Genomic DNA, 14,339 nt, shown 5'->3' on the forward strand with positions numbered 1-14,339 from the left:
CTTCATCGAGTGTGAAAATGTGTATGGGGATGCAAGCGGCTTGCTAAAGTCTCCTTGGATCCCCACTCAGTATGTTTGAAGAACGGGAATGGAAGACCGGCTCAGAAGAGCCAAGAGTACTGTATCTCACTCTTCTTGATATAACCGGGGAATAGTTAATTCTTTTCCCCTTGCTAACTATCCTATTGACCCTTCTCCCGTAGTGGTAGTCTCTGAACCCCCTACTGAAACAGGTAAGGACCCAACACTTCATGTTTTTGTTGGCGGCCATTCAGACCCTGCCCCAACAGGTAAAATCCCTCTCAGAAGACAGGGATAATATGTGATCGACAATAAGAGATCTAAAAAATAAAAGTGTTAATATGTTGTTAGTGCAAGTGCTGTGGAGGGTGCGGCCGCTCGGTCCTGTTGCGCTCCTAGTCCTGGACCTCTTCCAAGCTCACCAACCCCTGTGAGAAGGAATGTCGAAAGACGAAGGGAGGCGAGAGGCTTTAGTTACCGAAGGTCGTCCCTCGAGCGTACCTGTTGACGCTTCCCAGGGCGCTCACCCTCGCCATAGGAAAGGCGAGGTTAAAGTGTTTTTTGTCCACCAGTTGCTGTGTTCGTCAACCGGAGGAAACTTTTGACCGATGTCGCACAGGCGCCCAGTTCTCAAGTAACCTCTAGGTTTGGCGGGACAACGAATGTTAGAAGTCTGGACGCCAGGACTCCAGGAGGGAGTCAGGCGTCAAGAAGCTCGACGCCAGGGCATCGAGCCGGAAGCTGGACGCCAGGACGTCGGGCTTCAAGCTGGACGCCAGGACGCCAGGCGTCGAAAACTGGACGCCAGGACATCAAGCGTCAAGAGGCTGGGCGCCAGGACTTCGGGCGTCCGAGGAGCTGGACGCCAGGGCGCCGGGCGAAAGAAGCTGGACTCCAGGACGTCAAGTGTCGAAGTTAGACACCAGGATGTCAGGCGTCATTAAGCTGGACTCCAAGACATTAACCTTTAAGAAAATGGATGCCAACACGCCAGGCGTCAAGAGACTGGGCGCCAGGCGTCAAGATGATATTTTGAAAGACGTCTCTACTTCCGTCTTGGAAAATCGGAAAAGAGAACGATAATATCTTGCATTCTCCTGTGAATCCTATTGTAGAGATTTCCGACGAAGACAATATAAAGGCCATCAGCTTTCATCAGACTTGAAAAGACTTATGAAACGATTTTCGGAAATTTTTCCAGAGAAATTTAACCTGACTGCTCCTCATTCCCCACCTTCAGAATTTACTCTTGCGAAGGCGTCTAAGAGGGCAGCATTTACGAAGAATGGATACTTTCGAAGGAGAAACAATGAAAGACAGCCTTTGTTTTTCCTCCAACCAAACTAGCTCAAGGTCTAGCTTTTAGTATCAAACTAGAGAATCGTTCGGCCTCGAAATACCTGCCCCTTCCCAGGAAGGAAGATGGAATTATTCAACACGACTGACACCGAATAACTCATATATCTGATGTCGTGTATGGATAAAGGACTCGGATATAGTTCCAACGAATCTACTGCATCTTTCTCAGCGGGAATCCTGAAGAAAAGAACCCATCTTTGCTTTGCTCTTTCCTGGCTAATGGGGTCACGTCCAATCAAAATCAGAACTGATTTATACCCCTTTTTCCTCTCACCTCTTCTCTCAAGATTTGGTAAAGAGGACTTTTCATCCTTGGCCCAGAAAACCACGTAAGATTTAATATCTAAAAAAACAGCAAGAAAAGTCCTACCAACGACTTTCATCGCTAAAAAGAGTAAGGCTGAGGCTCCTGTGTTTCAGGTATCTCAGCCCTTTCGTGGTCGGCCCTCCGATAGAGGTTCCTCTAGGGCGGGTAGATGAATGGCAACGAGAAGAGGCTCTACACTGGGAAGAAAGAGAACCTGCCTTTTCTTTTCCTGCAGACTGAGGTAGGAGCCAGACTGTCCAGCCTGAGGAGGCTCCCTATACTAACAAGACAATTAGACTTTTCTGCCAAATGCAACAACAGAACAAAGGCAAAGGCTTTATAGCAACAAGTGTCTATGATGTTGCAAAAGGAGACCAGACAGAGAGTTCAAGATCCGAATTCCCCATGATTCTACATTCGGTTATTCCTGATCCCCAAATGCTTGGGGCGTTAGAGACCGGTGCTAGACGTGATTGCACTCAACTTTTCTGTGCAATAAACAAAGGTCTCTATTGAAACGACAAAATCGGTTCTAGCAGCGGTCGGACAGCATGACTGGATGGCCTCACTGGACCTCCAGGATGCGTATTTTTTACATCCCCATGCACCCGAACTCCAAGAATTTTCTGAAGTTCGTCCACGGGAAAGGTTTTCCAGTTTCGGTCTCTTTGTTTCAGCCTTAGCAGACGGGGATGACGTCTGGCTCTGGAGTCGAGATCTCTCAAGAGCAAGTTACCCAATATTGAGGGACGTCATGATAAAACTTCATAGACTTCAGGTTGTAGCCACTGGAGCAGCCCGGAGCTCTTCCCTTCCAGCCCCAGGGGTAGCTTTCCTACTAAGAACAAACGTAGACAGTCCTGTTCAGTCAGGATACCAGGCTGCAAGAGCGTAACGGACTCTGTGCTGCCTTTCGTACATCCTCCTCTTCCTCCTTAGGATTGGTACTGTCTGCTGAACCCTCTCCACGATCCATTATTGACTATGAGGAGGAAATAATTGCCGTAACTGAGGCTTCCCAACCTGTCCCCAACAGCAGGAAGCCCCACATATAGCTTTAATATAAAATATGCAGCGGACTTTGTCTTCCCTGGTACAAGCGTGACAACCAGGCAAAGAGAAGAAGGATAATAGACGTCCAACTAAAGCTTCTAGACGTCCAGAAGTTTAAGACGCTGAACATAGTGAATGAAACTCTAGACGCTGGATGCAGTGGCGTCAAGCATCTAGGAGTGAAACATCATGACGACAAGCGTCAATGAACCCAAGACGCCAAGCGTCAAGGCATTGGGCGCCAGGGCGCCAGGCTTCAAGATATTGGAAGTCAAGACGTGGAGGTAGCTCAGGACGCAAGATGCACTGGCATCAAGCGTCTAACAAAGATTTTCACAAGGATGATTGCCAATGTAGCAGGTTTTTTCTTCACTCGAGAAACATCAGAATCTCCTTGTACTTAGAAGGCTGGTTCCTCAGAGCTCCTTCCCGCACACTCTGCCTGGAGGATCTTCAGACCACGATTTAGGTATAGAGGGAATTAGGTCTACTGATAAACAGATAGAAATCTCAGCTGATCCCATTTCAAAAGTTTCTATACCTTAGGATGAAGATTCAGAGTCAGGATTTTCGGGATTTTCCGTCTATTGCAAGGACGGGACAAGCCTTAAGAAAATTTCAGGACTTTATAGACAGACATGCTCGGTGAAGGAATAGATGAGTCTGCTGGGGACCCTTTCCTCGCTGATACGGTTGTCTCCTTAGGGAGGTTAATTCTATGCCCGTTACAGTTTCATCTAAATCAGAACTGGGACAAGGAAATAGATCTGGAGACCAAGTGCATCCCCATTTCGGAACCAATAAGGACGTATTTACAGTGGTGGAACGACCCCGTCAAGCTCCAGGAGGTCCCTTCTCTATATTAGAGGAACCCAGACCTAGTATTGTTATCCGACACGTCGGACTCAGTATGGGGAGCAACACTAGGGAAATAACAAGTCTCGGGCTCCTGGTCCAGAGAGCAGGAGAAGTTAAATATCAATTAGAAGGAACTAACTGCAATCCTTCTATCTCTCAGGGTTCGAACACAGTGGAGAACAGAGAGGTGCAGGTCAACACCGACAACACGGCAGCGTTGACCTACATCAGCAAATAAAGGGGCACTCACTCCAGGTCTCTATACGAGACAACAAGAGAACCGCTTCTCTGGGCAAAAGAGAAGAATGTCAAACTAGTAACCCGCTTTATCCAAGGGGAGAAAAAAATGTGAGGGCGAACATTCTGAGCAGGAAATCAAGTCCTCTCAACAGAATGGACGCTACATCAGGACGTGTGCAGTAGCATGTGGTGACTTTGGGGACGTCCTTGCATAGATCTCTTCGCCACAGCGCAAACGAAGAGGCTGGAAACTTACTGCTCTCCCGTACCAGATCCCGGGGCTATACACATAAACGCTTTCCTGGTGGACTGGTCCAACTTGGACGTGTATGCATTTCCCTCTTTCAAGATAATACACAGGGTACTGCAAAAAATTTGTTTCACACGAGGGTACCAGATTGACCATTGTGGCCCTTTACTGGCCGACAAAAGATTGTTTCACAGAGGTTCTGGAATGGATAGTGGACATCCCGAGGAGCCTACATCAGAGAGTAGGTCTACTCAAACAACCTCACTTGGAAAGATATCACCAAAACCCTAAGCATTACAAGTAACTGCCTTCAGACTATCAAAAAACTTACAAGAGCTACAGGGTTTTTTCGAAGAGAGCGGTTGGTGCTATAGAAAGAGTAAGGAGGTCATCCACCATGAGGGTATACAAATCCAAGTGGGAGATATTTAGAGGATGGTACAAGAGCAACCATGTGTCCTCTTCCAGTACCTCTGTAACTCAAATTGTGGACTTCTTTCTACACCGTAAGAGGAAGCTTAATTTTTTCCTACCTCTACCATTAAGAGTTATAGGAGCATGATGGCAGCAGTTTTTTAGACATAAAAACTTAAACCTATAAAACAATAAGAATCTCCAGGACCTACTCAGATTCTTCTAAACTGCTAAGGAGAGAGTACAGAACTCACCAGCATGGAACCTAGACGTGGTCCTGAGGTTCCTCATGGGGAGTAAGCTCGATCCCTTACAGAGAACATTTTTTAAGAAGACCTCATCTTGACAACTCTTTTCTTGTTCAGTTTGGCCACAGCGAAAAGAGTTAGTGAGATACATGCTCTCAGCGAGAATATGGACTTTAGACAAGACAAGGCAATCTGCTCACTGCAACTAGGATTCCTTGCAAAAAATGAATACTCATCACAACCCTGACACAGAACGTTCGAGATTCCAAATCTAACGGACATTACAGGGGATAAGGCAGAGAAAGTCATATTCCAGTTAAGGACTCTAAGGCACTACCTGGACAGGACAAAGGACTTAAGAAGGAATTCAGAAGGGCTTTGGTGCTCAGTCAAAAAGCTCTCTGTACAGGTGTCGAAGAATGCTCTGTCTTATTTTATCAGGCAGTTGATAAAAGAAGCTCATATGAAAGGTAGCGATTTGGACATAAGATTCTGAAAGTAAAAACGCACGAGTTCAGGGCAGTTGCAACCTCTGTAGTACTTAAACAGAACAGGTCCCGGCAGAGTATCTTGGACACGACCTTCTGGAGAAACAAGTCAGTATTTACCTCACTGTCTAAAAACGAGTCCAAACATTATACGAAGACTGCTATACGCTGGGTCCGTTTATAGCATTTACTAGTGGGAGAGGGTAATACCCCTACAATCCCATATACCAATACCCTTTTTTCTTACTTTGGGATGGAGAATTTTTTTTATGGTTGTTTGTGAAGACTGGACACAGTCTTCCGCATTCATTGGTTTGAAAGTTCCTTGGAAGCGCCTGGAACTAGGGTATCGAGAGGAGGTCTAGTCACATAGAGGTTATACACCGGTTGACAGCCCCTAGAGATTTTTCAGCCCCCTGGGTGGATTGCTGGATCTCTTAAGGAATGCAGACATAATGAGGGCGAGTTCATTGAAGTCAGCTTCCTTAATCCAATTCCATAAAACAATACCTTTTGTTCTTGCCTTGGAATGGTTGAAATTTTATGGTTGTTTGTGACGGAACAAGGGTATTGAAGAGGAGGTCTAGTCACATAGAGGTTATACACCGGTTGACAGCCCCTAGAGATTTTTCAGCCCCCTGGGTGGATCGCTGGATCTCTTAAGGAATGCAGACATAATGAGGCTTAGAGTTCATTGAAGTCAGTTTCCTTAATCCAATTCCATAAAACAATACCTTTTGTTCTTGCCTTGGAATGGTTGAAATTTTATGTTTGTTTGTGAAGATTGGGCACAGTCTTCCACAATCATTGGGATGAAAGTTCCTTGGTAGCGCCTGAACAAGGGTATTGAGAGGAGGTCTAGTCACATAAAGGTTATACACTGGTTGACAGCCCCTAGAGATTTTTCAGCCCCCTGGGTGGATCGCTGGATCTCTTAAGGAATGCAGACATAATGAGAAATATTGAAGTCAGCTTCCTTAACAGGTAGGAACCTAGAGTTGTTTTGCAACTTTAATTATAATTCCAACGATGTTAGCTGTCTCTGACCCTCCACCAAAGGTGTCAATCAGCTATATATATAACTACCAGGGAAGTTAGATGTTTAAAAATGTTATTTTCATAATAAAATAAATTTTTGAACATACTTACCTGGTAGTTATATATAATTATATTCCCACCCTCCTCCCCTCTAGAGACTAGGGGCATGGAAGATCTGAGGAATAGTTGGAATGGTTCCAGGTACCTGGGTAGAGGCGCACAGGTGGTTCACCTGACTACCGATCGGCGATTGCCGCGAGTTTTTGAAATTCTGCCGTGACGTCAGGGACTTAAGCTATATATATAACTACCAGGTAAGTATGTTCAAAAATTTATTTTATTATGAAAATAACATTTTTGTGATAAAACTATTAAAATACTCAGGTATAAGCATTTTTACAGGGTTTTTCTTGGTACAAGCTATCAAAATGGGCAGTTCTAACTGTTTTTAGAGGGGTTTTAAGCATTCGCGGATTTGACCTATTTGTGGGGGGGCGGGGTGTGGGACGCATCCCCCGCGAATACGGGGGTGTTCACTGTATTCAAGTTCTGACATTACAATGACAGAGATCTGATTTGTGTCATACAGAAAGACAAATAAAAACTTAAGAAAATGTCTTCAGTCAATGTTCATACATATATTAAAGCATGGTTAAAACATTCCTAAAAATGCATAGTAACTTAAGTACAGTGTGCTTGCCTTTTGCTCATGTTATCAGGTTGTTTTCAAGTCCTTTCTTCAACAGGTTGTTGGAAAGTCCTGCAAACCAATTCCTGTGATGATTCTTGGAGTAATTATTGGACGTAAATCGTATCCATGGAGGAAATACCTCTTTGTGTTGATGATTGTCATTGGTAAGTAAGATTTTGTATTTGATTACTTTTATGTATTTTTTATATTTTTATACTCATTCTTTATTCTGTTGGAAAAAGCACTTACATTTCCTGTGACACAAATTTTCTTAATCAGTGTATACATACTTTGTCACAACCTCATTAATCATATTATGGCCACATTTGCAATCTCAAGTGTTCCCAGATGCATACTCATTTGTCTTCCAGACAAAAGAAGAGCAATTCTTAACCCATGCATCCTCAGGACTCACCCGCAGGTTGGTACTAAGTACCCTCCTCTTAGTTCATGTTTGTGGATATAGCTGTACATTCCAGAATCTTCTACCTTTTTATTTGTTATTCTTAAAGATTTTTCAGCCACCTGCATTCGGTGTTCCTTTTTCAGAATTTTAGGACTACCAAAAGGACTTTTTTTATCTTTTTGAAATATGTGAGCAAAAGCTTTATTTACATGTATTATCAGCTTCAGTTTTACCCTCAGTAACACTGATTCACTTTATACATGCAGATGTGAATTTTACTCTTTTCAGTGTTTTTGTGTACAGTAATTCAGGTATCACATTTCCAGTATTTTTTCTAGCAATTTGTTCTTTGAGAGTACATAATTTTGTGGAAATAACTAGTGAATGAGTGGCTCTCAAATTAGCACTGAAAAGTAGGTTCATCACAACATTTTTTATTTGTTTTGTATGAAGTACTAGTTCAATATTTCTACTTAGCTTTGTATTAATGTTAGTTTCTCTTAAATATCAGTTACATATGTTTTGCTGCCCATAATCAGCATCTGATAATTTTTTGCCTTTCAGCATTGTAAGTGACTTTTCCCTGCTTGTCACTTACTTTGCATTTTTTTTTTATTGTTTTTTTATGCTCTTTTGTTGACTGTGCAGTTGTGTGACACCATTTAGTATTTTTATAATCTTCTTGTTTTTTATATATGGCATTTGCTTTTGCTGTGCACAGTAATTATGGCTCAACAATCCTCTCAAGGTATTTCATGAAGGACAAGTTGTTCCTTCATACCTGTTGTGCAACACCTGTTTTTCCCCCACTCTTTCCTATGGGACACCTCAGGATTGGTCAACTAGTATGTAGTGATTGTGGGATGGGAAGAGATCCTCCATCAAGGTAAGGAGAGTCAGGCATTTTGTTGCTGACATGTTTGCTTCTGCATGTGAATCTTCTATGTCCTATCAGCATCTGGATCTGTCTGCTTCTAAGCCCATATGCTATCTTGCTAATTTTCCAACTACTGTGCCTAATTGCCAAACTGCTATCTCAGCTTTTCATGCTTCCTAGATTGCCTGCCCAATTCAAGCCTTCCTTTTAGGGATGATCTGATGTTGGTGTTTTTTTTTTAGCAGTTGCCAGGGTTATCCAGGACTGTCTTTGCCAGGTTATTGCCTCAAGATCTGCCTTGTGATCCCCTATACTGCTTGCTGTGCCTCCAATTTCTGCTGCACCCACCCCACAGTTCCACTACTCAGTTTCTTGTTAAGGTTTCACATGCTTTTTCTGTTGCACATAATTTCCCTGTTACTCCTGCTGTTTCTGTTGCTGCAACAACTAGAGCTATGCCTTCACCTTTAATGCCTGCAACTCTTTTGACTTCCATTACCTCTGTTGATCCTACAATTCTAAATAAACCTACTGTTTCTGGAACTTTGTTGCTACCTACTGCTTTTGCAATATCTGCTGTTACTGTTCTTTGGCTGGTAACTCCTCCTGGTCTTACTACTACTTTTGCCTTGATAATATAAGCTACTAATACCACTGCCTCCTCTAGTTTGTTGACCACCCTTCATAGTATTTAGACTTCATCTGTTTTACTCCACTGCCTTTCCTAGTAGGTATTCCTGTGGCCATCTTCTGTTGGTCACAGAGTTAAAAAGATATTTCTTTTCTCAGCTATAGTTGCTGGAGGTACCCCTTCACCTTCACCTTCACTTATGGCTATTCAAGCAGAGGTACATGCTCTTCCCAGGAGGAATATTCTCAAGACTGAGATCTTCATGGTTGAAGTTGCTCAGACTATATTCTAGGTATGCGTCATCCTTTTTGAGATTTTTTGAAAATGTTTTTAATTTATTTTTTAGATATTCTGTACAGGATAATATGCAGTGCATAGCTTTTAAAAAGTAATCAATACTTTGGAAGTTATTAGACTGAAATATGTCATATGTACATTCCTTAGTTAACTTGGGAGTCAGCTCCTGAACTTTCTTAGGAATCTGAAGATGAATATCTGCTGTAATTTTCATCTCCTGAATTTATTAGGTCTTCATATTTATTGCTACTGGTATGACATTCATTTATATTCTGGAGGGAAATGAGATGGCAAAAATAAGTTTTCAGGGCCTTTCTAGCCTCAAGCTCTGTCATAAAAGAAAACAAGGAAAATGTTTGCTAATGGTAGAGGAAGCATTTGAAGTGGGAATGCATCACAGAACAAGTAAAATCTGAATCATAAAAATAAGTAGGGATATTTAAGGGTAGTGAACGAGTATTCATGATAGTAAAAAAAAAAGTACATGGCTATGGTTCATGGGGATAGCAAGGGAAGGGGTTAATGAAGGTTGTGGCTGAGAATTCATCTGTTTGGAAGCCTTCAAAACTGTAGTAGTTGCAGACCTTCCAGAGGTTCCTTCTCTGATTGGATGTCTCATTCTCTTCAACATCGATATCCATAACCAGTCATCTCAACGTGTTACCTATCAACTGTTATCTTGACCTCTGTTACCTGTGACAGAAGGATGAGAGATTCTCAAATGGGAGTGTGAAGAAAATGCCTGTTTCTCATAAGACTTCCTGAAAGTGTTTTTTCATAGCTTGCATATCAGTCCATCATTTTGAGGAGACAACATCTAGGACAATTCAACTCTGGCTCTCAGAAGGTCTTGCTGTTGTGCCATGTGAACCTCTTGAAGTCTTCACTTTCAGATCTCATGATGAAGACAGCGATCCTCTTAGTTATCTAGTAGTCAGGATTATACCAGTGCTTTGTTTGCTGTGTCTGTCATGTCGTCAGTCAGTCACTATAGATGATCTATTGTGCCTTGTGAGGGCAAGTCATCACCACTTAAGAAGGATGGAGAACTTTAGATATGATAACCCCAGTATTTTCCTGTTTACAGGCCAACACAAGAAGTAGGTTTACAGGATTACTGCGCTATTTTGGTCAAGGCAAGTATTCCTTCATGTATATGTTGGCTTAGGAGATGGAGCAGGGCAGGTAAGAGTAACTGCTCACAAAATTAAAGATCTCTGCTTTTTGTCTTTTAAAAGCAACATTCCTCTTGTTAGTATGTACCTTACTCATAGCTAGTGAATTTTTAAGATGCAGTCTACTAAGATTACGAGCCTCTTTCTCACTTGAATGATTAGTTGATGTCTACTCTTTTGACATCTTTACTTTGGAGCCCCAACTACTTCTGCTGTCTTAGATCCATAAGACACCTGCGAACACTCTGGGACTCTCAGCGCGACCTCCCTCATAAATTGTGATTTGGGTATGATATAATTGAATAAATTATGATGAAATTGATTTTTTAAAACCTCTTCTAGGATGTTGGAGCATGTTCTGAGCTTGTGCAGTAGGTCCTTTAATCTTTCAAGAGTTTTTAAGGTAGTACATTTGGGAACATTCCCTTGGAATAAGGCTATATATGATTACAGTACAGTAATGGATTTGTAGGAAAACATTTTTTGTAACAAACTCAGTTGTATAAATTACAAAGCAGCCACCCCATCTCACTTTTCTCACTTTATGCATGAATTGGGGTTAAGTCCCTTCAGTGTGCTTTAAGGTAGTCTATGCATGAGGTGGGGTTAAGTCCCTTCAGTGTGCTTTAAGGTAGTTGTGAAAAGTGTCCTTTTTGAGTGTGAACTTTTTCACTGAGCAGGAAGGGATCATTGGTACAGTACTTTATTTTTTCTTCTTTTATGAGAAGTTACTAATATTTTTGGTCTTACAGGTGTGGCAATGTTCATTTACAAGGATTCCAAAGCTACATCTTCCACAAGTAGCTCAGGCATTGATCTTGGTGAAATTCTTTTGGTAATTATTTAGAATGTTTGTAAATTGATTAAATTTTATTAAATATATAATAGCTTTTTCAGCCATGTATGTGTAATTTTTTTTATATCCATGTTGCTTCATTCTTGTTAATATTTTTTATAAGCACTTGTTTCTTCATTCTCATTTGTGGTGTAAAAAGTTACTTTGTAAGGCTGTTGATACTTTGATGTCAGCCATTAGATACAGTAATGCAGTATTATTTTTCCATATTCTTCAGCTTTTGTCACTGACTATGGATGGTTTGACTGGTGCAGTTCAAGAGCGAATGATTGCAGAGTCCAAAACCAAGTCTGGTCATATGATGTTGAACATGAATCTCTTCTCTATTGCTTATCTGGCTGTTGGTAAGTTGTAAATGTATTTCTTAGTATTTCTGTTCTGATGTAATGTTTACAGTGTTAACAATGGCTGGACTTAAATGGGTTGCTACCTAATGACAGATGTTATTTTATTAACAATAAACTGTTCTACACTACGTTATAATTTCAAAAAGGATAAAGGAAATGTAGAAAGAGAAATGTTAGCTCATCAGAACTGTTCTGCACTACATTATTTTTGCATTTCACTAAGCTCACAACTTTTGAGTAATCAGATTTCTAGACTTGGGTAAAGTGGCTCCAAAGGATTCATTCTCTGTTATTATCATTTGTATTTGTCTGTTATCTTATTGATTGTTCCTCTCTGTTTCTCATGCCCTACCCAATCTTTATCACCCTTTGGGATCTGATTTATTAGTCCCCACCTGTTAGCGCCATATATTTCAGGTACTTCCTACCTTTGGGATCTTAATCTAACTTTCAGCCTGTGAACTCCTATCTTTAATTACTCAATTCAGATACAATCTCTCCAGTGCACTTTAGCCATGAATATCAGCATTTTTGTAGTCCAAGATTGTCAGCTTTTCCACTTTTTTCATTTTGTAAGGGACTATGTCATTTTTGTAGAGAAAAGCATAGAGCTTATGTGCACATCGTAATTTATTTTTATTTAGGCCTATCAGTAAGAGGTTCAGCAGGCTTTCTTACTGTCCTTTCAGTTAGTTTCACTGTCTAGTGTATCACTAGGGTAAGTGAATGTTCTTCCCACAATGTCTGCCCTTAATTATGCGGCATTTGATAATCATGAGCACATAAATGTATTTTTGTGAACAATTCGAAAAATCTGGTTGGTGATAACTTTAATTTTTTATTATTTTTTGTTATCGTGTGTAGATACTGTAGTTGCCTTTTTAGTGATCAGTTAATTTTATATATTATTAATTAGACTTTACAAAATTTCCATCAGTACACTGGAAGTAATATGCATTTTTCACATTTATTATGCTTTTGAAAAATAAAATGTTTGGGTTAAATTTTTTCCCTCACTAACATAATTTTAATTTATTGCAGCCCTCCTTGTGACTGGGGAGCTGTTCACCTTCGCCACTTTTGTTCAGCGTTTTCCTGAGGTTCTTTCAAAGATGATGATGTTCAGTGTTTGCAGTGCTTTTGGTCAGGTAAGGAAATGGTTTTGAGACTTATTTTTATATAAGTAACTTACAAAGTAATTACATAGCTATAGTTTCAACTTGACAGGCACAGCAGGTTAAATTTTGAAATTCGCAGTAGCACTTCTTTTGTTTTGTGGAGGTGACTAGCCCCACCCACTTTCTGGGAAAGAGAGGAAGAACTCACTAAAGAGCTTCAATTTGTTTCTGCTGGCTTACAACTAAGGATTGGTTATCAGAAGTCAGCTTGTTTTGGAATTCTGATCGCTTTTCTGGTTGATGTTTTTCCAATTAGTGAAGTACTTTTACCTTTGGTAGCCTTGGGCACAATTACTGAGTGTTAGGTTTTTCTTTTGAGACCGATTTTTGCGGGATTAAGACATTTTCGTGATTGGAGACATTTTTTCATTGATTAAGACTTTTTTGACTAGTTGACCTGTTTGCACAGTAGGATGTCAGACTCAAGTTCAGCTAGTATTTGTTATTGCAGCAAAGGCTGCAATACGAGGTTGACTAAGGCGTTTTATAACTCATATACCCTTTGTACTGACTGTAGGGGGCCAAATGTGTTCAACAGCTTTGACCTGTAATGAGTGTAAAGACTGGGACAACAAGAAATGGAGAGTTTTAAAGTCACATTTAACCAAATTAGAAAGAGACAGGAAGAGGAAGGCAGCTTCTAGGGCCGATAGCAAGACTTTAGCTAGTGAGGATCCTATTTCTAAGTCTTCTGGTGATGTTAACGTTCCTGTTATCTCTTCTCCTGTGCCTATTGTGTCTCCCATTCCCAGTCTTCCAACTATACCACCTGCTCCTTTGTCTGGTTCCCACACTTCTGACCCCAATGCCATTACCAGTCTTGAATCAAGAATTGACCAGAAATTTGGTCTAATATTGTCTACTACGGCCTAATTAGGGACATCAATGAAGGTCCTAATGGACAAAGTGAATGATAGGAGTGCCAGTGAAGTGTTAGTGGAGGAGGTGGCTGCCTGTCCCGCCGACTCTCCTAGACAAAGGTCCCTGTCATACTTCCCGAAACCTAGGAGGAGGCATACTGGAAGTCCAAGGGAGGTTGGTGGTGCCTGCCCATGGGTAGTCGTCCCCTCAGTCGAGCCTGTTGTTACTTCCCAGGCTGTGACAGACAGCTATTGGAAAGGCGTGAAGGAAGTGCGTCGTCTGTCCTCTAGTTCAGAGGCATCCAGTCCTGACAAGAGGCACCAGTGTCGTTTTGCAGACGAGCCTCGGCCATTGAAAAGACATGCAGCAAATGTGGATGACTCTTCTCTACCGCCCTGTAAGAGGTTTAGAGAACCTTCTTAGAGCCCACAGCCTTCTTGCAGCTACTGGGACAGCCCAGAATTCTTTTCTCCTGAGCACCCTGCGGGAGAGTGCCAGCACTTGGTTACCAAGCGTTCATCTTCTGCTTGGAAGCGCCCTTCGTCCTTGTCTAGGCGGAAGTCTTCTTACAAATGCCCTCCAGTACCCGAGCGCCAGCAGCACCCAAGTTCCCAGTCTCAGCTGGCGCCAACTCCTGTCCTTTCAGCACCAGCTTCAAAGTGCCCAGCTCCCCCTTGTCAGTTGCCCACTTCAATGCCTCCCATGCGTGTGGTTTCTGATCCATTGTTAGCACCCATCCAGCAT

At 41.7% G+C, this 14,339-nt stretch overlaps 1 protein-coding gene across 2 annotated transcripts in view; it reads left to right on the plus strand.

The window, feature by feature from the left end:
- The window catches only part of meigo (Solute carrier family 35 member B1 homolog meigo), a 94,978-nt gene that overhangs the window by 58,361 nt on the left and 22,278 nt on the right, over positions 1–14,339 (plus strand). For both annotated transcript variants that reach the window (XM_067113819.1, XM_067113818.1), the window contains exons 4-7: positions 7,023–7,131; positions 11,106–11,188; positions 11,427–11,553; positions 12,598–12,704. In XM_067113819.1, coding sequence (XP_066969920.1) covers positions 7,023–7,131; positions 11,106–11,188; positions 11,427–11,553; positions 12,598–12,704 — 426 coding nt within the window. The remainder of the gene's footprint in view (positions 1–7,022; positions 7,132–11,105; positions 11,189–11,426; positions 11,554–12,597; positions 12,705–14,339) is intronic.

The sequence above is a fragment of the Macrobrachium rosenbergii genome, chromosome 12 (assembly GCF_040412425.1).
Source record: "Macrobrachium rosenbergii isolate ZJJX-2024 chromosome 12, ASM4041242v1, whole genome shotgun sequence".
NCBI classification, from domain to species: Eukaryota; Metazoa; Arthropoda; class Malacostraca; order Decapoda; family Palaemonidae; genus Macrobrachium; species Macrobrachium rosenbergii.